Consider the following 17,387-nt stretch of genomic DNA (forward strand, 5'->3'; position numbering starts at 1 on the left):
CAACTAGGTCTACAGTGTGGAGACAGCAGACACTGAGCTCTAATTTATTTACATTTAGTGACTACACGTCAGGATGAAGGAGTTTATTTTGCTATTAGTCCTACTGTTTTGCCAGGTCGCGTCTCCAGGTAAAGCCATGCTTCAATGATTTAATTTAAACTGTTGTAGTAGTTTATACATGATTACATTCACTATTCTTCACTTCCAGTTACTGAGTAGGATAACAGCACTGAGACATTAGGCCTACCTGGCTTTTTAAAACCTATTAAATGCTTGTTTGTTAAATTTCTTAAATTAAATGCTGTCAGGTGGAAACCGTCCGAAACCATTCATTTTTTATTATATATAATCTGTAAACTCTGCCGATCTGTAAACTCATAACGCATCACATTGCTATGTATTGGGAGCTTGTAGATTCGCTATTTTTGCTACTTCTGTGCGACTCTCTTGTATGATGAAGTAGAGCATTCATTTGCAAAAAAACATAAACTAAAAACATAACTATTAATATACTTTATTAATTAACATAATTATTTATCACAGTTTTGTCACCATTCAGTAAACGTCTCCATTCAGCAGTATGACAGTATAGCCACTGGAGGGCGCTCTGTACTGTAGTTATTTTCACCTGAAATCAGGTTCCTTTGCTGACTGTATTTATAGCAGGCTGTTATAAATGATTAAACTTTAACAATAGCCTGGAAACCAGACCAATCTTCCGGTGTGAAAAGTGATATTGTCTGACCACGCAAGGCTACTTTAACAAAGAGTCAGAAAGACAAACAGACAGACAGATGGACAAAGACAGACATGTTGAAACAGTGAGAGACAGACACATGGTACAGACAGACAGACAGACAGAAATAACCATATAATGTAATTGTTGTGTAAAAATACGATGTGTAATTATAATATTATATTGTTTTATTTCCATTTTGTCTCACAGTGACTCACTCCCTGAAATACTTCAGGACTGCATCCTCTGATGTCCCAAACTTCCCAGAGTATGTGGAAGTTGGGATGGTTGATGATGTTCAGATGTTTCATTATGACAGCAACACACAGAGAGCAGTTCCTAAACAGGATTGGATGGACCAGGCCACAACAGATGACCCACAGTACTGGGAGAGTGAAACTCAGAGAAATATGGGTACCCAGCAGACCTACAAGGCCAACATAGACATTGCAAAGCAGCGCTTCAACCAAACTGGAGGTATGTTTATGTTTCACTTCATACTGATAAAATGATTTTATTCACATTGTTAGAAAAAACAATCAGTAAGATGTAACTTCCTTCATGCCACACACACACACACACACACACACACACACACACACACACACACACACACACACACACACACACACACACACACACACGCACATTAATCTACTCACTTTCTCGCACACTCACACATACACACCAACACACGCACACATGCATGCAAACACTCCCTTATACAGTGACATAGCAGCCTGTAACCAGAGTATTATGCTTATTTGACACTTTGTCGTACGACGGTGTCGCGCACCGAAAATAGCAGATCTACAAGCTCACAACGCGTCGCACTGCGACGCGTTGTGAGCTTGTAGATCTGCTATTTTCGGTGTGCGACACCGTCGTACGACGAAGTATAAATCGGGCTTTAGACTCCACATGAGGAGATAACACAGTGAAGACAATGAACACGATATATAGACTGAACTGAATTGAATTGAATTGAATTGAATTGAATTGAATTGAATTGAATTGAATTGAATTGAATTGAATTGAATTGAACTGGTTTTAACCAACATGATGTTAAATGTAACTTTTCATCAGTTCCTTGAACAGAGTGAATGTAAAACAACAGAACTGTCACTGCACTACACACTACACTACACTACAACACACACATCTGTGTGTGTAACTACACTACAACACACACATCTGTGTGTGTAACTACACTACAACACACACACTACAACACACACATCTGTGTGTGTAACTACACTACAACACACACATCTGTGTGTGTAACTACACTACAACACACACATCTGTGTGTGTAATTACACTACAACACACACATCTGTGTGTGTAATTACACTACAACACACACATCTGTGTGTGTAACTACACTACAACACACTCATCTGTGTATGTAACTACACTACAACACACACATCTGTGTGTGTAACTACACTACAACACACACATCTGTGTGTGTAACTACACTACAACACACACATCTGTGTGTGTAACTACACTACAACACACATATCTGTGTGTGTAACTACACTACAACACACTCATCTGTGTGTGTAACTACACTACAACACACACATCTGTGTGTGTAACTACACTACAACACACTCATCTGTGTGTGTAACTACACTACAACACACACTCATCTGTGTGTGTGACTACACTACAACACACACATCTGTGTGTGTAACTACACTACAACACACATATCTGTGTGTGTAATTACACTACAACACACACACTCATAGTCCTGTCACAGTTATTACATAATCGCCTAATGAATTATTCTTTGACATTAAAAAAAAATAGCTGAAATAGCCGATCTACAATCTCACAACGCCTCGCAATGCCATGCGTTATGAGCTTGTAGATCAACTATTTCCACTATTTAAAACATATTTTGAAAGTATATACAGTACCAGCATTTATGTTATTTGTCATATCTGCCCTGTGCAATTTTTGTTTACAAATAAGCCTAAAAGGCAAACAGAAATGTAATTTTTATGAATATGTTCCAATGATCAATGCCAAAAACACAGTTAAATTGTTAATCACAATTATTTGGATGACCTTTAATCGTCAAGTAAAATGTCATGATCGTGCCAGCCCTATACACACATATATGTTGACGTCAGACGTTGTGTCAGTAGTTGATAGTGTGTGTGTCAGTCAGTCTCAGGGGCATGCTGGGAGTAGGTGGTGTGAACACGGAGGTGAAGCACCGATGACACGCTAATGTTGTTTTTATAACAACTTAAACACACCCGTCGTAACTACCGTCGTTAATGTAGTGATGTGCACAATGATTTTGTGTGTGTGTGTGTGTGTGTGTGTGTGTGTGTGTGTGTGTGTGTCTGTGTGTCTGTGTGTGTGTGTGTGTGTGTGTGTGTGTGTGTGTGTGTGTGTGTGTGTGTGTGTGTGTGTGTGTGTGTGTGTGTGTGTGTGTGTGTGTGTGTGTGTCTGTCTGTCTGTCTGTCTGTCTGTCTGTCTGTCTGTCTGTCTGTCTGTCTGTCTGTCTGTCTGTCTGTCTGTCTGTCTGTCTGTCTGTCTGTCCATCACACACGTGTGTGTGTGTGTGTGTGTGTGTGTGTGTGTGTGTGTGTGTGTGTGTGTGTGTGTGTGTGTGTGTGTGTGTGTGTGTGTGTGTGTGTGTGTGTGATGGTCTGTTGTTCTCTCTGGTGAAAACTGAATATCAACTACTGACACCGAACTGTATCAGGATGTGTCTGTTGTTTACTATACACTGACTGCCTGTCTGTCTGTCTGTCTGTCTGTCTGTCTGTCTGTCTGTCTGTCTGTCTGTCTGTCTGTCTGTCTGTCTGTCTGTCTCTCAGGTGTCCACATCGTCCAGGAGATGTATGGTTGTGAGTGGGATGATGAGACTGGAGACACTGATGGTTATGAACAGTATGGTTATGATGGAGAGGACTTCCTTTCATTGGACCTGAAGACAGAGACATGGGTCGCTCCTAAATCACAGGCTGTCATCACTAAACACAAATGGGATCAAAACAAAGCTGACATGGCATACAACAAGCACTACTACAACACTGAGTGCATTGAATGGCTGAAGAAGTATCTGAACTACGGGAAGAACATTCTGCAGAGAACAGGTACAACAACATGGTGTGATGATCTGTACTGTATAAATATGTTAAGATGTATTAACATTACTATGAGAAGAACAGAGAACAGCTACAACAACATGATGTGATGCAGTTGTACTCAACATGAAGAGACAAAGGTGTCCACAGGACAAGACACATGTCTGTGTCTCTCTTTGTCTCTCTGACCTCCACCCCTCCATAATCTGTTTGTTCTCGTCTCTCTCTCCCTGTCTCTCACATTGTCTTTGTTTCTATCCTCCACTCTCTGATTCTTTTTTCTGTTTGTTCATCCCTGCTTTTCTCTCTATCGTTTCTGTCTCACTGTTCTCTATTATACTCTCACTACATTTTCTCTCTCTCCATCTCTTTCTTTTCATTTGTTCAAAGGTATTTATTATCATTAATCATTAATGGTGGAAAGTACTTTTACCCAAGTAAAATTTTAAGTATTTCCATTTATCAAAACGTTATACTTTATACTCCACTACATCGCAGAGAAAAAAATACTTTTTTTTTTTACAAAAGAAAACACTTCAGCCCGAGTTTATACTTTGACTATTCGAAAATAGCAGATCTACAACAGATCAACTCACAACGTAGTCGCGATATGACAGGTTGTGAGCTTGTAAATATGCTTTATTTTTAAAAATTGACACATTTTGTGATATGGGACATTCTGCATAATGAATACTTTTACACTGGTTATATGACTTTTACTTGTAACAGAGTATTTCTGCATTGTGGTAATACACAAAATCTGAGTACTTCTTCCACCACTGATAGTCATGAAATACAACAGTTCCTAAATCAAAGCAGTCAACAAATCCACATTCAAATTCAAAGAAATAACACTAACAAAATATTTCTCTCTTCCCTTATTCTCTCCCCCTCTCTTTTTCTCTCCATTTCTCTCTCTCTCTCTCTCTCTCTCTCTCTCTCTCTCTCTCTCTCTCTCTCTCTCTCTCTCTCTCTCTCTCTCTCTCTCTCTCTCTCTCTCTCAGAGCTTCCCTCTGTATCTTTCCTCCAGAAGACTCCATCCTCTCCAGTGAGGTGTCACGCTACAGGTTTCTACCCAGACAGAGCCATTATGTTCTGGGCTAAAGATGGAGAGGAGCTCCAGGAGAACGTGGACCATGGAGAGCTCCTCAACAACCATGATGGAACCTTCCAGATGAGCGTTGACCTGAACCTGACCTCAGTCAAACATGAAGACTTGAAGCAGTTTGAGTGTGTGTTTCAGCTCTATGGAGACACAGAGGACATCAAGACCAGACTGGACCGAAATCTGATCAAGACCAACAGGGGTAAGACTGAGATTATAGGACTAAAGGAGGTATAGATGTACTACCAAAGAAGTTAGATCAAAACAATGAACTGGTTATTAACCTGAGACTGACTTAGATGGGCATACAGTATGTGCTCTGAATTGTGGGTAAATTCATCTAAGACTCAGATCAGTTTAAACAATATTTCTACAGCTGGATCACATGACCATAATATAAAACCCAATCACAGGTGTAATATAGACTAGATTAGAGCGAGTCCCCTGTACTGAACACATTGATTTGGTCCATAATAACTCTATCCATAGATAGGTAAATAGACAGACATATAGACTGACAGACAGACACACAGATAAACTGTCAGATATGGATGGATGTATGGATGGATGTATCATACATCCATACATTGTATGGATGGATGTTGTGTTTTAAGTTTAACCCATTAATACTGTCAACGTATCTGTCATTTTAGATTTCGTTGAGCTTTTCAAAAATAGCAGATATACAAGCTCATAGCGCGGCACCGAATGCCGCGCTATGGAGCTTGTAGATCTGCGATTTTTGAAAAATCGTGAATTTTTTATTTTTTAAAAATATATGTATTTTTTTAAAGTGAGAAAGAACTCAAAACTTTGCTTCTGGGGATTCTACAAATGTCTTCTAAATCTCCAACAGTTTTTTGAAAAAACGTATGTTGCTATAATATCAGTGGTGCTCAAAACATTTTCATGTCAAGGACCCCCAAAATTATATGTATTTGGCCGTGGACCCTCATCTAAAAATATTTTGTTCCAGGGACCACCAGAAACAAAGATTTTAGTTAAAATGATTGCTTTAAAAAAAAACTTTTTTTTAAACTTAACTTTTAAAAACAAGCACTTGGTGATGCGCTATGAGCTTGTATATCTGCAATTTTTTTAATAGCCAAAGAAATCTTAAAATGACACAGATGCGTTCCCGGTCTTAAAGGGTTAAGATAATTCCTCTATTTTATCTCTGTTTTTTTTATATTTTATACAGTTAAACCGGACAACAAAATGACCATCATCATCATCATCGCTGTGGTGGTTCTTGCTGTTGTTGCTGTTGTTGCTGCCGTTGTCACCAGAGTCGGCATGTCCAGGAAGAAGAAAGGTGAGACAATAGAATGACGTACATATTGGTTCTCAAGCTATATATCATTGCATTAATATGGAGCTAACTGCAGTGTCATCTCTTTACCCATTTCTTCCAGCTCCACCCTCTACATCTTGTAAGTAGTACTTTATTTTTTACATCTGGTCTCATAATCCACTGATCCACTGTACATTCAACATTATTGACTGTAAACAGTTACACAAAGGAGTAAGGAATTGTATTCAGATGTTGCCTGTGTATAACAGGAAGTGGTCAGTGGTAGTTGATGATGTATCATACAGTAACTATGTATTTTCTTTACATTACAGCTTCTGAGGTTGTGCAACTGAATCCAGATGCACAAAGTCCAGAGACGCCTTCTTGCACATAGTAAGTTATGTTGATATTAGGTAGTGATTATCTCTGTTCCCGACGCCCAGGCTGTTTCTATGTTTCTGTTCTAGTTCTTTCATTTCATGCACTTGGTGGCCCATGTCTAAATCTGGCCCTAATTAGACGTTTACAATGAAAGCCAAGCTGTCCTACGGGACCCCAGGACTAGAGTTTATTAATGGTATAAGTTATGCAATATAGTTGGATTGCTATGAATTAAACTATTTACACCTCTGGCAAAACTCAGGTTTTCTTAAGTTACACATATATATTGTTAAGACATAATGATCACCCTCTCCAATGTGTTGTCATTTTATTGAATGAGTGTTTAATCTGACCTCTGATTGAAATTGTGTTTCTAGGTTACTTCAATAGTTAAAAGTAATGTAGCTTTGACGAGAGGGAGATGCAAGAGATAGTGAGGAGACAAAGCTAATTATTTTCCAGAATACATACAGTATATTTACATATAATTTAATACATTTGATAAGATTCTGTAATCATTTACCTTCCCAAACTGATGTATAGCATTTTGGAAAATTACTTTTTGAATGATGTGTTGGTATTTTTGTGTTCTCTCTTATGTTTTAATTTTTTGGCATTTTAGGTTTGCAGACAGATGCACTGGAGCAAGTGGAGACATTCTCACCCTTTCTCTCTCTTCAAATGCTGTGAGAAGTGCGTTATAAACCATTCATAAATCATTACAAACAAGGGTCAGTGATCCATTACAGTTATAGAAACTTAATCAGATTATGCAGTCTTTCAAAATATTGTCCATCGTTTTCTTTTAGAGAAGCACTGTTTAAAAGAAAAAGTGTTATATTTTAGACATCAGTGATGTTATGCAATATAGAGGTGAATTAGAATAAACTGACCATTTAATGTCATCTGATCCATCCGTACAAAGTTCAGACATCGGATGGTAGTAAATGTGGTTTATTGAGTTGGACTATGTTAGTAATAAAAGGGTTTGGTAGGTAATAATAAGTGATGGATCACATCCTGAAAGTCACCCTCTAAATCTTGTTTTTTTTTTTCGCTTTCATGGCATGTGATGTAATTTCTCATGAATATTTATAATTGACCACCTTTTACGCCTTCTCTTTACTATATATTCTTAAAGCAAAGGATAGATGTGCTAATTGTTTATATGTTTTTGATCATCATCACATTATGTCAGTACTCAGTAATCATTGTGGAGAACATCTTAAGCTATCAGCTGGATAAACAACATTTTAATCACCAGCTTATGAATCATATAATGTTTGATGACTTGAATGAAACTATTCCACATGTTGACATAAGTAGTAAGTTGAACAAAACAAACACATCATCATCCAGCAGTTATTGCTACTGAATATATACAGTAATGACAGTGTAGACGTGGACATTTATAAAAGACAATTTACACCTTGTTTAATATCTACCATTACCGTTTGAATCTTCTGGTGATATTGTTATTCATTACCTACCCAATTACACACACACACACACACACACACACACACACACACACACACACACACACACACACACACACACACACACACACACACACACACACACACACACACACACACACACACACCCACCCCAATACCACACTCAAGCACATACAGTACACATTTGTATACACACAGTAACACACATATGACATCAACATGAAGACATGTATACATACTGTACATACAAACCTGCACGCTCACATACACACACATACATTCCTTATTTGATTTTCCTGTGATGTAAATACTGTAATGCTATTTCCCTGCTATCAAAAGTGTGTTTAAGGATGTTGGGTTGGTTGCATTGTAAAAAGCCTAAGTACAAATATAATCTGTACATGTTGCTGAATTTTCTAATATAAAATAGATTGGTTGTGAAGGATAGTGTTCAGATCTCTGTTAAAGCGGCACTATGTAACTCTTTTTTAATGAATAAGATGTAATTTTGTCCAATCTGTATGGTAGAGTATGTTAATACAATATAACTTATATAATTGGGGTGGTTAGATTTTGTCTCTCTGCTCTTCTATTGAGACATTTAGATCGTGTCAAAGGTCATGTCTCACCTATAGACACAGGATCCGACACGAATTTTGACCTGACGGTCAAGATTCAATTTATCCCCTGAGCAAGCAGGCAGGCTCTATTAGCTCAATGGTAAAAATGTCAGCACTTACACAGGAAACCGGGTTCAAATCTAGGAGGTAGAAGAGGAAAGTTACATAGTGCAGCTTTAAGTAGTTTTTTACGTATCAAGAATAATTAAGAATCTAAATTGGACTATGTCTACTAAATGATGAATGTTTGTTACGTTCATTTAAAGGTCTGATGCTTATTTAATTTTTAATAAAGTCCCAAATAAGCCAGATGTCTGCTTCTTTCTTTTAAAGTCATGAATCAAAGTTTTTATCTGTCATTGTGTCAAATATGTGATATATAGAGTATTTAGTATGACCATAAACCTTTAAAAAAATGCGACTGGTTGTTTCCAAACAGTCGTCTATACTGTCTGTTAACATTCATCTGTTGAGAGAGTTTCACAAAGTGGAAAAGTGTCAGAAAAAGACTGGCTAATACAAAAACCTTTAAGGAAGACTCCTTAGACAGAGATAGATATATGTATTTTATTTCAACATGCTCATCAAGTGCTCTGTGCTCAAAGTGAAAGGTGCAAAAACAGCAGCAAACGTTTGGGTCATAGGACCTTCGTCAGTGATGTATGACCCAAAGGTTTTCTGCTGTTTCTGCACCTTTCACTGTGAGCACAGAGCACTTTATGAGCATGTTCAAATAAATATATATGTCTTAGTCTCTGTCTAAGGAGTCTTCCTTAACCCGTTCAATCCGGGAACGCATCTCTGTCATTTTTAGATTTCTTTGGCTATTCAAAAATAGCAGATATACAAGCTCATAGCGCGGCACTCTGTGCCACATATCAAGCTCAGAGCCCTATAGGACTTAACATCACCCTGTACAACTGGGTCCTGGACTTCCTGACAGACAGACGAAAACCAGATTGACCCCAGTGGTGACCAGTGTGGAGACACACACCAACACTTAACATTTAGACACTCTACCTCACACATTGCACCATGCAGGGCTGGAGGTGAACATTCACCATGAAAACCAGAGATCTGCTACGTTCTTATACTTCCATATGCTTCTGGCCTTCTTTGGTAGACCGCTGTCTCTCTCACTGTTTCAGGTCTGTCACGCCCCTCCCTGAGTGCCTGGATCACCACCACACCTGAAAATGATTTGATCCTCAGCTGTCATCAAAGTAAAGGAGAAGCTGCTTGAAGTGTGCCGGTGCTGAAGATGCAAACAAATAAAAAACATAATTTCTTGGGCAGATACATATAGGCCTATTGTAGGCGATGCGACACATTGTGAGCTTGTTGATCTGATATTTTCAATGGATTTTGATACATTTCACAAGTTGAAAACTTGTAAATGGGACATTACATTACTGCATATTGAGTACTTTCTACTTTTGCTACTTTAAGTACATTTTTATCCCAATACTTTTGTACTTTTACTCAAGTATATTTTGAATTCCGGGTGTATACTTGTGTACTTGAGTATTTCTACATTGTAGTATTGATACTTTTACTTAAGTAGAAAAATGTGAGTACTTTTTCCACCACTGGCCTATTGTACGTTCAGGTCAGGGGCACACAGGCCTGGATGGCCCAGTGTTGGGGGTGTTACTTGCATTCCCCACAGAAATTATGTGCATGGAGGTCGTGCTTTATTCTTATACAGTATAGTGATGATGAAAGCAAAGTTTATCATCAATAATAACAGAGGCCCACTCGCAGTGGGCCATGTTTCAGTCCCCCATGGACCCCCATCGTAATAGGCTACATCAAGGGTTCCCAAACTTTTCAGGCTGTGACCCCCCAAAATAATCATATTTGAACTTGGGACCCCCCCCCCCCACCCTGACAAGCATAGGCATTACATTTAGTTTGACATTCAGTTCACAATATAAACAGAAAATAGCCGATCTACAAGCTCACAACGCCTCGCACTGCGAGGCGTTGTGAGCTTGTAAATCGGCTATTGTTTTGCAAACAATTTTTGCGTCTTTCTAACGTCATATTTGACAATTTAGCCAATTTAGTATTAAATGGTCTTAAAAGTCATTAAATTGCCACTTTAGAAATGTGCTGTATGTTGGTTTGTTTACTCTTGAGTGAGAAAACAATGTTGCACATTAAGCAAATCATCTGGGGGACTACCCCAAAAAATTGGGGACCCCCCTGGGGGTCCAGACCCCCAGTTTGGTAACCACTGGGCTACATCATGCACAGTATCACCATCACCTCTCTGATGGACTCCATGAAGTTAAGCCTACATTTAGATAAGGGTGGAGTTGTGATGTAGCGACAGTTGTTTTAGGAAATAGTTTATACCAAACAATGACAACATTATAGCCTAGGCAATGCTGTTAAACAAACGTCTAAACCATCATTCTCTAGTTTTACTTTCAAGTTAAAACCTGTGTAGGTGAAATCTTCCTAGAAACACATGATGCAACAGCACTTGTTGATTTCTATTGGCTAGAAGTGTGAGTTGGTACCTCCTCCTCGTCCTGATATAAAGAGCTGAACAACTCATTGTGACAACTAGGTCTACAGTGTGGAGACAGCAGACACTGAGCTCTACTTTTATTTACATAGTGACTACACGTCAGGATGAAGGAGTTTATTTTGCTATTAGGACTACTGTTCTGCCAGCTCGCATCTCCAGGTAAAGCCATGCATGCTTCAATGATTTCATTTAAACTGTTGTAGTAGTTTATACATGATTGCATTCACTGTTCTTTACTTCAGTTACTGAGTAGGATAACAGCACTGAGACTTTAGGCCTACCTGGCTTTTTAAAACCTAATGATTGTTTGTCATTAAATATGTTGCTGTCAGGTGGAAACCTTGTATGTCCAAAACTATTCCTTTTTTATTATTATACATTTTTAATACAATTAATAAATAGTGAACTAATAACGCATCACATCGCTATGTGTTGGGAGCTTGTAGATCTGCTATTTTCACTAATTTTGTGCGATTCTCTTGTATGATGAAGTAGGCCTAGGCATTCATTTACGAAAAAACATAAAAAGTTGAAATATGGAGATATGTACAAGGTTTCTGCCCGACAGCAACGATATCGTCTAAACCTTTCTAGTTCAACCATGTTATGAAAACGCAGACTATTAATATACTTTATTAATTAACATAATTATTTATCACAGTTTTGTCACCATTCAGTAAACGTCTCCATTCAGCAGTATGACAGTATAGCCACTGGAGGGCGCTCTGTACTGTAGTTATTTTCACCTGAAATCAGGTTCCTTTGCTGACTGTATTTATAGCAGGCTGTTATAAATAATTAAACTTTAACAATAGCCTGGAAACCAGACCAATCTTCTGGTGTGAAAAGTGATATTGTCTGACCACGCAAGGCTACTTTAACAAAGAGTCAGAAAGACAAACAGACAGACAGATGGACAAAGACAGACATGTTGAAACAGTGAGAGACAGACACATGGTACAGACAGACAGACAGACAGACAGAAATAACCATATAATGTAATTGTTGTGTAAAAATACGATGTGTAATTATAATATTATATTGTTTTATTTCCATTTTGTCTCACAGTGACTCACTCCCTGAAATACTTCAGGACTGCATCCTCTGATGTCCCAAACTTCCCAGAGTATGTGGAAGTTGGGATGGTTGATGATGTTCAGATGTTTCATTATGACAGCAACACACAGAGAGCAGTTCCTAAACAGGATTGGATGGACCAGGCCACAACAGATCTCCCACAGTACTGGGAGAGGGAAACTCAGAGAAATATGGGTACCCAGCAGATCTACAAGGCCAACATAGACACTGCAAAGCAGCGCTTTAACCAAACTGGAGGTATGTTTATGTTTCACTTCATACTGATAAAATGTTTTTATTCACATTGTTTAAAAATAACAATCAGTAAGATGTAACTTCCTTCATGCCACACACACACACACACACACACACACACACACACACACACACACACACACACACACACACACACACACGCACATTAATCTACTCACTTTCTCGCACACTCACACATACACACCAACACACGCACGCATGCATGCAAACACTCCCTTACACAGTGACATAGCAGCCTGTAACCAGAGTATTATGCTTATTTAACACTTTGTCGTACGACGGTGTCGCGCACCGAAAATAGCAGATCTACAAGCTCACAACGCGTCGCACTGCGACGCGTTGTGAGCTTGTAGATCTGCTATTTCCGGTGCGCGACACCGTCGTACGACGAAGTATAAATCGGGCTTTAGACTCCACATGAGGAGATAACACAGTGAAGTCAATGAACACAATATATAGACTGAATTGAATTGAATTGAATAGCATTGAATTGAATTGAATTGAATTGAATTGAATTGAATTGAATTGAATTGAATTGAATTGAATTGAATTGAATTGAATTGAATTGAATTGAATTGAATTGGATTGAATTGAACTGGTTTTAACCAACATGATGTTAAATGTAACTTTTCATCAGTTCCTTGAACAGAGTGAATGTAAAACAACAGAACTGTCACTGCACTACACACTACACTACACTACAACACACACATCTGTGTGTGTAACTACACTACAACACACACATCTGTATGTGTAACTACACTACAACACACACATCTGTGTGTGTAACTACACTACAACACACACATCTGTGTGTGTGTGTGTGTGTGTGTGTGTGTGTGTGTGTGTGTGTGTGTAACTACACTACAACACACACACACACACACACACACACACACACACACACACATCTGTGTGTGTAACTACACTACAACACACACATCTGTGTGTGTAACTACACTACAACACACACATCTGTGTGTGTAACTACATTATGTTATTTGTCATATCTGCCCTGTGCAATTGTTATTTACAAATAAGCCTAAAAGGCAAAGAGAAATTGTATTTTTGTTCATATATTCCAATGATCAATGCCAAAAACACAGTTAAATTGTTAATCACAATTATTTGGATGACATTTAATCGTCAAGTAAACGTTCATGATCGTGCCAGTCCTACACACGCATATATGTAGTGTCAGACAAACACGCACGCACGCACGCACACATATGCAAACACTCCTTTATACAGTGATATAGATATATATATATACATGTACAGTATTATGCTTATACACGAATCCACGGCGCGCTGCCCTGCGCGCAGCCATTGCTGCGGTCTGAACGCTACGCGGACGTAAGACCGCAGCAATGGCGGCGCGCAGGGCAGCGCGCCGTGGATTCGCGTATAGATCTACAAGCTCTAAAAGCTATTTTCGGTGCACGACACCGTCATACGCCGAAGTATAAACCGGGACAGAAAAAGTACAGAGAGAGTAAGACAGACAGAAACATATTGAGACTGTGTGTGTGTGTGTGTGTGTGTGTGTGTGTGTGTGTGTGTGTGTGTGTGTGTGTGTGTGTGTGTGTGTGTGTGTGTGTGTGTGTGTGTGTGTGTGTGTGTGTGTGTGTGTGTGAGAGATGGTCTGTTCTCTGTGGTAAAAACTGAATATCAACGACTGACCGAACTGTAGGATGTGTCTGTTGTTTACTAAACTGTCTGTCTGTCTGTCTGTCTGTCTGTCTCTCAGGTGTCCACATCTTCCAGTTCATGTATGGTTGTGAGTGGGATGATGAGACTGGAGACACTGATGGTTTTCGACAGTATGGTTATGATGGAGAGGACTTCATCTCATTGGACCAGAAGACAGAGACATGGGTCGCTCCAACACCACAGGGTTTCATCACTAAACAGAGATGGGATCAAGACAAAGTTCAGCTTGCACGCTGGAAGCACTACGTGACCACTGAGTGCATTGAATGGCTGAAGAAGTATGTGAACTACGGGAAGAACATTCTGCAGAGAACAGGTACAACAACATGATGTGATGATCTGTACTTAGATAAATATGTTAAGATGTAGTAACATTATTATAAGACGAATAGAGAACAGCTACAATATGATGTGATGCAGTTGTACTTAACATGAAGAGACAAAGGTGTCACATGTCTGGGTCTCTCTTTATCTCTCTGACCTCCACCCCTCCATAATCTGTTTGTTCTTCTCTCTCTCTCTCTCTCTCTCTCTCTCTCTCTCTCTGTCTCTCACATTGTCTTTGTTTCTATCTCTGTTTCTTTTTTCTGTTTGTTCATACCTGCTTTTCTCTCTCCATTTCTGTCTCACTGTTCTCTATTATTCTCTTACTATATTTTCTATCTCTCCATCTCTTTCATATCATTTGTTCAAAGGCATTTATTACCGATAATCATTAATGGTGGGAAGTAACTTTTACTCAAGTACTGTACTTAAGTACAATTTTGAGGTACTTTTATTTCACTTGAGTATTTACATTTATCGATGCTTTATACTTTATACTCCAGTACATCTCAGAGTACTTTTTACAAAACACACTTGAGCCCTATTTTATACTTTGGCTATTCAAAAATAGCAGATCTACAAACTCACAATGCGGTGGCGATGTGACATGTTGTAAGCAGTTAAAGAAATTGACACATTTTGTGAAATGGGACATTCTGCATAATGAATACTTTTACACTGGTTACAGGAACTTTACTTGTAACAGATTATTTCTGCATTGTGGTATTGCTAAAAAATATGAGTACTTCTTCTACCACTGATAGTGATGGAAGCACATGAAGAACAACAGTTCCTAAATCAAAGCAGTCAACCAACACACATTGAAATTCAAACAAATAACACTAACAAAATATTTCTCTCTCCCCTCTATTCTCTCTTTTTCTCTCCATCTCTCTCTCTCTCTCTTCTCTCTCTCTCTCTCTCTCTCTCTCTCTCTCTCTCTCTCTCTCTCTCTTTCTCTTTCTCTTTCTCTTTCTCTTTCTCTCTCTCTCTCTCTCTCTCTCTCTCTCTCTCTCTCTCTCTCTCTCTCTCTCTCTCTCTCTCTCTCTCTCTCTCTCTCTCTCTCTCTCTCTCTCTCTCTCTCTCTCTCTCTCTCTCAGAGCTTCCCTCTGTATCTTTCCTCCAGAAGACTCCATCCTCTCCAGTGAGGTGTCACGCTACAGGTTTCTACCCAGACAGAGCCATAATGTTCTGGGCTAAAGATGGAGAGGAGCTCCAGGAGAACGTGGACCATGGAGAGCTCCTCCCCAACGCTGATGGAACCTTCCAGATGAGCGCTGACCTGAACCTGACCTCAGTCAAACATGAAGACTTGAAGCAGTTCGAGTGTGTGTTTCAGCTCTATGGGGTCAAAGAGGACATCAAGACCAGACTGGAGCTGATCAAGACCAACAGGGGTAAGACTGAGATTAGGACTAAAAGGAGGTATGGATGTACTACCAAAGAAATTATATCAAAACAATTAACTGGTTAACAACTCATCTAAGACTCAGATCAGTTTAAACTACATTTCTACAGCTGGATCACATGACCATAATCTAAAACCCAATCACAGATGTAATATAGACTAGATTAGAGCGAGTCCCCTGTACTGAACACATTGATTTGGTCCATAATAACTCTATCCATAGATAGGTAAATAGACAGACATATAGACTGACAGACAGACACACAGATATACTGTCAGATATGGATGGATGTATCATACATCCATACATTGTATGGATGGATGGATGTTGTGTTTTAACCCATTAATATCGGCAATGTATCTGTCATTTTAGATTTCGTTGGGCTATTCAAAAATAATAGAGTGCCGCGCTATGAGTTGTAGGTTTTTTTAAATCATTTTAGCAAATCTTGGAATATATATATTTTTTAAAGCGATAAATAATGAATAACTTTGCTTCTAGGGATTCTACAAATGTCTTCTAAATCTTTTTTGAAAAAACTTATGTTTCTATAATATCAGTGGTGCTCAAAACATTTTCATGTCAAGGACCCCCATAATTATATGTATTTGGCCGCGGACCCTCATCTCAAAATATTTTGTTCCAGGGACCCCCAGAAGCAAAGATTTTAGTTTAAAATGTTTGCTTTAAAAAACAACTTTTTTTAAACTTAACTCTTAAAAACAAGCTCAAACAAGCTCACATCTTAAAATGACACAGATGCGTTCCCGGTCTTAAAGGGTTAAGATAATTCCTCTATTTTATCTCTGTTTTTTTGTATTTTATACAGTTGAACCAGAAGACAACACGACCATCATCATCATCATCGCTGTGGTGGTTCTTGCTCTTGTTGCTGTTGTTGCTGCCGTTGTCACCGGAGTCGCCATGTACAGGAAGAAGAAAGGTGAGACAGTAGAATGACGTACATATTAGTCCTGGGGCCAAGCCATATTTTGGTACCACCTAAGGTGACCGTAAAGTTTTTGTATTTTTGTCTTCCTACATGTCTCTAGTTTATATTTTGGTATGATAACCCTTCCAATCTTGTAGCTTAATGGCAGTTATCACTACCTACCGGCTAATGTATCCGGTAGGAGACACAAAGTAGAATCTTTGTGTCTCCTACCCCGGGCATCAAATTATTGCGCCAAAAAACAAAATATATCCATGTATTCAACGCTTCATGGGGTGTGCAATTGATAGAAAATAAATCATTTTTTGGTTGAACTCCTCCTTTAAGTTTTCCAGGGGGACTCTCTACCCATTCAGCTATGACCACCCTAGACCGAAGGAGGGTC

The 17,387-nt window shown here is 38.8% G+C and overlaps 2 protein-coding genes across 4 annotated transcripts in view; both read left to right on the forward strand.

Annotated features, from left to right (window-relative positions):
- Nucleotides 1-17,387, forward strand: part of LOC311061075 (major histocompatibility complex class I-related gene protein-like) — a 20,129-nt gene continuing 2,742 nt past the window's right edge. The window contains exons 1-8 of one of the 3 annotated variants that reach the window (XM_084079580.1): nt 1-128; nt 947-1,213; nt 3,583-3,861; nt 4,857-5,159; nt 6,159-6,272; nt 6,373-6,390; nt 6,584-6,644; nt 7,255-9,023. In XM_084079580.1, coding sequence (XP_083935706.1) covers nt 74-128; nt 947-1,213; nt 3,583-3,861; nt 4,857-5,159; nt 6,159-6,272; nt 6,373-6,390; nt 6,584-6,644; nt 7,255 — 1,098 coding nt within the window. In that variant the 5' untranslated portion in view covers nt 1-73 and the 3' untranslated portion in view covers nt 7,256-9,023. Of the gene's footprint in view, nt 129-946; nt 1,214-3,582; nt 3,862-4,856; nt 5,160-6,158; nt 6,291-6,372; nt 6,391-6,583; nt 6,645-7,254; nt 9,024-17,387 lie in introns of those variants that run through there. The other 2 variants (XR_014602356.1, XR_014602355.1) reach the window with 2 other exon arrangements.
- Nucleotides 11,285-17,387, forward strand: part of LOC311061773 (uncharacterized protein) — a 23,687-nt gene continuing 17,584 nt past the window's right edge. The window contains exons 1-5 of the mRNA XM_084080465.1: nt 11,285-11,410; nt 12,320-12,586; nt 14,355-14,633; nt 15,742-16,038; nt 16,880-16,993. Of these exons, the coding sequence (XP_083936591.1) occupies nt 11,356-11,410; nt 12,320-12,586; nt 14,355-14,633; nt 15,742-16,038; nt 16,880-16,993 (1,012 nt within the window). The 5' untranslated portion in view covers nt 11,285-11,355. The remainder of the gene's footprint in view (nt 11,411-12,319; nt 12,587-14,354; nt 14,634-15,741; nt 16,039-16,879; nt 16,994-17,387) is intronic.

Source organism: Gymnoscopelus microlampas (assembly GCF_963454915.1).
Source record: "Gymnoscopelus microlampas genome assembly, chromosome: 15".
NCBI lineage: Eukaryota > Metazoa > Chordata > Actinopteri > Myctophiformes > Myctophidae > Gymnoscopelus > Gymnoscopelus microlampas.